The 8,023-nt window shown below is 38.3% G+C and overlaps 1 protein-coding gene across 1 annotated transcript; it reads left to right on the top strand.

Annotated features, from left to right (window-relative positions):
• Window positions 1–406: 406 nt before the first annotated feature.
• Window positions 407–6,848, top strand: LOC139133421 (N-acetyltaurine hydrolase-like). Its single transcript, XM_070700009.1, has 7 exons — window positions 407–583; window positions 1,095–1,257; window positions 1,756–1,946; window positions 2,604–2,786; window positions 4,232–4,396; window positions 4,997–5,211; window positions 6,516–6,848. The coding sequence occupies exons 1-7, from the start codon at window positions 541–543 to the stop codon at window positions 6,648–6,650; spliced, it is 1,095 nt and encodes a 364-aa protein (XP_070556110.1). The 5' UTR covers window positions 407–540; the 3' UTR covers window positions 6,651–6,848.
• The last annotated feature ends 1,175 nt before the right edge of the window (window positions 6,849–8,023 follow it).

Raw genomic sequence — 8,023 nt, 5'->3', positions numbered from 1 at the left:
AAACATTACACTTTAAACAATTGGTTTCTTTTCTGTGTACTAACATTGGCAGTTTCTCTGTTTTCTCCGTGGATAGTTTTAATATCCTGTGGAATAATCACGGAATAACAAAGTCTGTGTGACGGTCAACATTCGGAAATATTCATGCAACATCATCTCTGCTGCCTGACTTGGAATTGGATCACAAGTGATGGAATCGTCCATTTAATACTTCAGGTAGGGATTGTCGCCCACGACTGTTGTTCATGCTGGTCCAGTCAAACCATGAGGACTGGACAGTGCATGATTTCAGCATGATGAGGGTAAGTAAGTCGGTGGTTGCAGTCAAATATCTTTTATTACCGTCCGCCCATCTTAAATCCCGTTGTACAAATAGTATCGACCGAAATAGGTCACCTGACAGGTCACCTGTTAGTAAGCAATTTGTTTTGCGCCAACTGAGGCAATCGGCCTCACACGTTCAGCACGTTCAACTTTGACTGAGTTTGTTGTGTGTAGCTGAAGTCTGTGATTCCAAACGACCATGAATATGATGTAACGATGACCTCTTTAGATGAGTCTCTTTCAGGAAAAATCCTCACAGGTAAGATAATTAGTGGCCAGACCGGCTTTGGGAACCTTCGGGGACTTGCACTGTCACAGCGTCAGTGTTCATGGCCACGTCCAAGGTGATATACTTTAGCATACAGTAGCTCGAGGTTTTGCCTGGAGTTGTTGGTTGGTTGTCTTATATATTTACATATTTTTGGATGTTATCCTCTATAGCCCTGCGTACGACGCTGTGCGTTCCCTGCGTCAAACGGCCTCCACGTGGTTGGGAGACCGTGTAACGCCGGGGGGGGGGGGGGGGAATAAACAGCATCGCACGCAGGGCTACCTGTACCACTACTGGCGGACAGCCTGATGTCTTGCTGGAGTTTCGTAGACCCGCAACTCCCCTTGAAGATCAGACGCAAAACAATCTTCAAGGGGAGTTGCGGGGCTACGAAACTGCAGCTACCTGGTGTCCTGCATTTCAGTGCAAAAATTAACCTCAGAGGTACTGTGAATTAACCAAAACTAACCAATATGATCACTGCACACTGTACTTCCAGTCACTGGTCCGATAACACCGGAAGAACTGGGAACAACGTACACACATGAACATGTCGTGATGAACTATGAATGTGCTTTCACCGATGTCGATAAAGAACCTGTGACTCAAATAGCCAATGAACCACTGACTTTGCAAAATGCATGGTGGGTCAAACAACACCCGTAAGTAGACACACACACACACCACTTCCTTCCATCAGAATGATTATAACATCTTGCTTTGAATTATGAATTTTTTTATTTTATCGTTTCTTCTCAGTAATTGCTGTAGGCGGAAAGATGGGTATGACTTTTCACAGCAGGAAGATATCTTTGTGTACAAAATGACTTGCCAGGTTATTCAGCAACCCAAAACCATCAGCTACAGTATCGCATTAGTTCTTGTGGAAATTTTGCTATATGTTGTCAATCCGTTGCTTTGCTTTCAGTATGATTGAGGCAAAATTGACAAATAAGCCATTCCATTAAGTTTAGTACTCACCATATTACACGTAAGCGTTACAGCCTTACTTGCCCATAATATTTGGAGACTACAGGAATTTCTTGTTGGCCTCAGAAAGCTTACTGTTTAATATTACTTGGTAAAGTTTCACAAACCTGGCGTCATGATTAGGAAAAATGTCAGTGCTTACACAATTACAAGAGATCACACTGTTACAGCTACAGCAATATGGAAAACTTGAAGCTTTTTGGCCAAGATTGGTTTGAAGCTGTCTTGGAGGACTTAAAATACTTGAAACAAAATGGCGGCAATTCCATAGTTGAGTGTACAACCATAGGCATTTGTCGCAACATCAAGAAACTGAAAGAGATGTCAGAATCATCAGGAATCAACATCATATCAGGAACAGGTGACACATTTTGATAATTTTCACCCTTTTAAGGTAGAGTGCACCTCGGGGACAATTAGCACAATGACACTGATTCTTGAATGCAACTTATGAAATGGCTTCTGTAACTAAGTCTTTTTTGAAAGTGTCAAGAAAATGACAGTACAACAGCATCATCTGGTACTTCTACATGCAAAGTAATGGGATGAGCTCAGTGACGCAGCACTGCCCATGGGTAAGTCCCATGGCCTTAAATATTAAACTGCCTGTAGCTGTAATTTTTGATGATTTTTTTCACTAATTAATATTTTAACGTCAGTTACAGTTTCTTGTTCTACTCCCAAAAGCATGTTGAAATACACAGTATTCAGCTTGTCAACTCAGCCTGTACATGTGTAAACTGTATTAAGAAGTGAACTCTGATCCAGACTAGAATTCAAATGTGAATAATAACAGTGCATTTTACACATATAGAAGCTGTGTTGACAACCTATCAAAATAGTATATTGTCAACATGGTTTAAAGTGTAGAACAAGAACTTCCAGTTGACGTAAAAAACCAAAATAGTGAAAAAAAAGATCAAAAGTTACAGTTACGAGTGCTTTAAAATCTCTAGAAAATAAAGTTGCAAGATGTAAATTTTCACAATTTTCATATTTGATTTTGTCTTTTATTTAGGATTTTATTTGCCTGGCGCTGAGTTGCTTTTGGAAGCAGACAAAGAAATTATATTGAGTTTGAACCAGAAAAGTGAGGAAGAAATATCAGCCATGTTGGTTAGAGATATCATGGAAGGTGCTGATGGGACTGATGTAAGGTGTGGTGTGATTGGTGAAGTGGCAAGCTGTCATCCAATGACAGGTCAGGTTTTAATTCTACTATTTAAGGTGTTGATGGGATTGATGTAAGGTGTGGTGTGATTGGTGAAGTGGCAAGCTGTTATCCAATGACCGGTCAGGTTTTAATTCTACCATTGTCTTCGCCACATTTTTGGTTCAATTCTGTTGTGTTTTTGCGGTGAATAAGACTGATGCATAGGGCATGTGGGAATAGGGTGATGGGTTTGGCTTGAGGCACTTTCAATTCAGTGGTGTCGCTCTGACTGAGGGGTACACTGCTACCACAACTTGCCAAACGTGGAGACTTGCAACATTTTTGTAAAACAAACAAAGACTGTTGCTGGAACACACAATATAACTCCACAGGTATCCAAAACAAAAGCATAATCCTAAACAGTATGTTTCAACTTAGTATAAAGTATATATCATGTTTTTTGACAAAAAGGACAGTATTCTGACTTAATAATATGTCTGGGTTACATGAAGTGGAAATATCCATATGCCTGTGTTATGTTTACTCAACTGTGGCACTGGTGTAAGCCTGAGAATTGCCACTGTGTAAGAGTTTAAGGGATAAGCGTTATGTTTTTCATTTGAATCACAAATAGGCAATGAGTGAGATGTTTGTACAGCTTGAGGCAAGGAGATTGGACTTTATGTTCAGAGCCAAGAATTGTAACCATTATAAACACTGCCATGCATCCCAACAGATACGATGATTCAAAATATGATTCATTGAAACACATTTATCTTTACTGTGCAAATTGTCTTGTGGGATCCATTGAAGTATAAAGTGTTCTAGTAGTATATTTTGAGAGGAAGTGACTGAGTGTGTTCAACACATCAAATTCCTTGGAAAGATTATAGTTTCTTCCCAGGCATACTTTCATCAGAAATCTTACAGAAGTCAAAATTGACCTGTAGTTGCTGATTTGAATTGTCTTCCTATCTTGTGTCCATCTCCTTCTGTATGTTCTCTGTAGGGCTGTCATCATCTTGTGGCAGAATTGTCTCTTTGTTTCAACTTAGAATTTTAGTCCAGACTAGAATTAACTTGTCAACATTAATTAACCCTTTGAGTGCCAAAGTCAATTTTTGTTGCCTTTATAGAACATAATACGCCAACTTTTTCCAGAGCAAGACAATTTTTTTTCTGATTTTCCCCAAACTTTTGGTCAAAAATTGTAAACAATGAAAAGTTATGTCTGTTTGGTCAAAAACTATAAAACAAATTACAAGAAATTCAAAAAATTGGTAAAATTTTTCCCTGAAATTTTGGCGGGAAGAATTACAGTACTCAAAGAGTTAACATGGCATATTATACACAATGCACAGAGATTGTAAGGCTAATGGTTTAAATTTCAACATACCTTAGAGGGAACAATAAAGAAAGAACTTGTCTTCTCAAACAAAAGTCAATGAAAACATCATCAAAAGTTACATTTTTTGTTCACCCTTCCATTACAGAGGTAGAGAAGAAGGTCATAAAATCTGTGGCGTCAGCACAGAATCAACTCGGATGCCCGGTAATATTTCATCCTGAAGATTTCAAAGAATGCCCATACGACATCATGAGGATTTTCCAGGAAGCTGGGGGGCTTTATGAGAAAACTGTAATGTCACATCTGGACTGTAAGTTGATTCACTTTTTATGTGCAAATACCTCTGCAATCCAGAGTTTTTACCATTCTGTAGAATTCTAGTTTTGCCAGAATAATCAAACCAAATAAAGGTGATTTTTGTCTGTTTTTTACACATGTTCATTTTATACCTGGTGTCAAAATTTCACCGTGGATTTATGTGTGGATCTCATGAAATCAGTGAGAAACTTTTGAAAGTTTTGGAGTTTACATTTTGATGGCAAACTGAATTTTGCGACAACATGGTTTACTCAAAATAAGAAATGGTCACAAGATGCTGGATTCTCAAGGTTGTATCCTGAATTGACACTTTCCTACTTTCCTTTTTTAAAGTTTGCACACTCTGTCCATAAAAAGTAAATCAAAGGACATCACAATTTGCATAACATTTGGTATCTTCAAATTCACTTCTACAAGAACTATTTACAGTTAGTTACCCAAGTACAGTTATCAGTGAAAATAAAGATATTCACTTGTGGAGGAGTGTTTATTAATAGTTATAAGTAATTCACTATACTACAGACCTGTCTAATTATGGAAGCTGTTCGGAATTTGTTCACAAAAACATTATTTGACTGTTTTCCTTGTCCAGACACTTTCTTCACTCCAGAAGAGTATTTGGAATTTGCAGAACTGGGAACATACCTGGAATTGGACTTCTTTGGCCTTGAGATGTCAAATTGGGATTTCAATGATATCGACTTCCTCACTGACGCACAAAGAATTCAGTTGGTCAAAAGATTGGCTGACGAGGGTCTCTCCGACAGAATTGTCATTGCACATGACATCCATACACGCCATAGATTGGTGAGTTGTTTTGTTTGTTGTAGGAAGATGTATACTGTCAACGTGTTTAAGGTATAATACTGGCGGTTTTCTGCACAATGATATAGGAACGTTTCACTGTCTCAGTGATATAGATTCCTGTGTACTCAAAGGCAGATATTAAAAATTTAACCATTAAGGTAAAATGCACCTCGGGGATGGACGTTCGGACTTTCAAACTTTTTCAATATTCTTTTGGCCAACTACTTGTTAGGGGCTCATTTTGAAGCTTTTGGGTGAATAAAATTTTCACCAGCTAAGGTTTGTTAAAGTTGGGAATTTCATTTTCCTTCATAGAGATAACACAGGAATAAGGTGACCATTTTGAATATGAAATATCAGTAAATCTTGGGTAATTTGTCGTTCTTGCAGCAAAATTTACATGATGATCCCTTTCTTTTAATCTTGATTTTGAAATAGAGTGGTTCAAAGTTTACTAGAGAAAAAATTTGGCAAAACTTTTAAGTCTTTTGATTTCAAGGTGTGAAATGCCTTTATAGGTAAATTTTGATATATTGTATAGTACTTTTGTCAATTGTGTTGTACATTACACTTTATCACTCTACTCCATAAATCATGTAGAAATGCCTTTGTCTTACTTGTCAACACAGTCTGTATGTGTGTAATGGCCAATAATCTTGTTGAAAGTGATTTCTGGTATGGACAAGACATCATTTGTGCATAATAATATCACACAGTTTATTTATTATTTTGAATTTATTTATACAACAAACTGTGTTGGCAAGACTTCTACATACTCCAGGAAGGACTGTAAGAAAAGGTATCAATGTTTTATATGGCAAAAATAATGTCCTTTGAAGGACCAATGAAATGGTCTTACTTCCCATTTTTGTATTCATGATGTTATAGCGACTGAAAAGTTTACACAGCTGGCAAAATCTGCAATTTATTGATGACACTTTTTGACACATGTTGACTGTTTTTTGCAGCCAGGCCTAGCAAACAGTTGAGATATTGCTGGCGGTGGTTGTCCACACAGCAGGCGGTAGTTTACCCTCTTCATATTCGAAGTAGAGATAGTAGACCATCAACATATACAGTATGGTGCTTGTCTTTAGTAAGATGTTATACAAATGGATCTGCTGTGTCGTTGACACTATCAGGGGGAAGGTGTGAAATACACGTGAATACACATAATGTGTCCAGGATCCTCTAGAAGTACAATCCTGATGTTTGTAAGACCATTTCATGGGCCCTTTAACATTGGTGTCAGGAGTGCATGTAATCATATGGTAATCAATTGTTTCCTGTTTCCATGGATACAGATGAAGTTTGGCGGCCATGGATACTCTCACATTCTGCTCAGTGTCGTTCCAAAGATGTTGAAACGAGGAATCTCCCAGGAGACTATCGACAAGATTCTGATAGACAATCCAAAACGATGGTTGACTTTCAAGTAAGACAAGTTGGCTTCCAACAATGCAACAGTACAGATGGGTAGGATCGATGAAGCTGATTACAATTCAGGGTTGGGACCCTATCTACTGATTAGTTGATATAACCTGCAATATATACCATAGAAATAAGGGACGACGCGCTGACCATTAACGTTTATTTATAGGCAAGGGCGAGAGGAAAGCCAAAAATTAACGGATGAGGCTTGCGGAGCCCGATAATTTGGCTTTCCTCTCGCCCGCGCCCATAAATAAAGGTTAATGGTCAGGACGGAGTCTGTTATTTCAATTATATTATCAACGAACCCGAAAAACCGTCGAAAATTTCCCGAAAATAACCGTCGAAAATTTCACGAAAATAACATTCCCTGTCCATTGCGTTTTAATTGGTCGAGCTGAACCACGTGAATGTCAACAAATACACAATAATCTCAGGATTTGCAAAATTTTTGCAGCGCGTGCACTACTCACTGACTGGTTCTTGGGCCCCGTTGTCGTTCGCACAGGAAATTTTCGTAAATTTTGATGGTTTTTCCGGGTTCGTTGATAATATAATTGAAAAAACAGATTCTGCGTTGACCATTAACGTTTATTTATGGGTGCGGGCGAGAGGAAAGCCAAATTAACGCCCGTTAATTTTTGGCTTTTCTCTCGCCCTTGCCCATATAAACGTTAATGGTCAGCGCGTCGCCCGTTATTTCTATATTTGTTGACAGTCACGTATTTCAGCTCGACTAATTAAAATGCAATGGACAGGGAATGGTAATATAATAAAGGATAATTGGCAACTGCCGTGAGTTGTATGTGCTGGCATAGAACAGTAAATAGCGCCCTCTATGTTGAGAGGAACTATCCCTTACAGGAGCAACATGACTACACTGCACTGCGTAATGTACTGACAATCTATTCAAGACTATGTAATGGTGCACCCATTATTTGTTATTAGGAAACGTAAAATGACTACATCTACCTCTAAAGACCACTCAACAAACTGCAAGAATGATCCTACAATGTGAAAAAAGTAAAATGTTCTATCATTGTGTCAAAGTTTTTGATGTGCTTGTTTTGGTCATAAAGGCAGATTATTTTTTCAAGTTGTATGGCTGAGAAATATTATTATGACAAATTTTGTTAGATAAGAACAAAGTTGGACTCTTTTGCTGTCCTTAGTTGACCGTGCTTATGTTGCATGTAATCACCTTCAGTCGTGTACATGTGCCCTCAAAATGCAGCTCAACATAACCCAGCCAGGGTACCAGTGTAGCCAGCAAAGCTACAATTTTTTTTTGACACATGCTGCTCAGGGACCAAAACAAGGTCAACTCAATGCATGCCTCTATTCCATTACACTGTATATGAATAGTACAGTTCTGCTAATA

The sequence above is a fragment of the Ptychodera flava genome, chromosome 5 (genome assembly GCF_041260155.1).
Source record: "Ptychodera flava strain L36383 chromosome 5, AS_Pfla_20210202, whole genome shotgun sequence".
NCBI lineage: Eukaryota > Metazoa > Hemichordata > Enteropneusta > Ptychoderidae > Ptychodera > Ptychodera flava.
Note: the sequence above shows the minus strand (reverse complement) of the source record. Positions and strands in the feature narration are given on the sequence as shown.

Excerpts from the sequence above, each read along its gene's own strand:
- LOC139133421 (XM_070700009.1), top strand. The coding sequence starts at position 541 with ATGACCTCTTTAGATGAGTCTCTTTCAGGAAAAATCCTCACAG. Across the intron at positions 584-1,094 it reads TTCAGGAAAAATCCTCACAG|TCACTGGTCCGATAACACCG; the intron begins GTAAGATAATTA and ends CTGTACTTCCAG. Across the intron at positions 1,947-2,603 it reads CAACATCATATCAGGAACAG|GATTTTATTTGCCTGGCGCT; the intron begins GTGACACATTTT and ends TCTTTTATTTAG.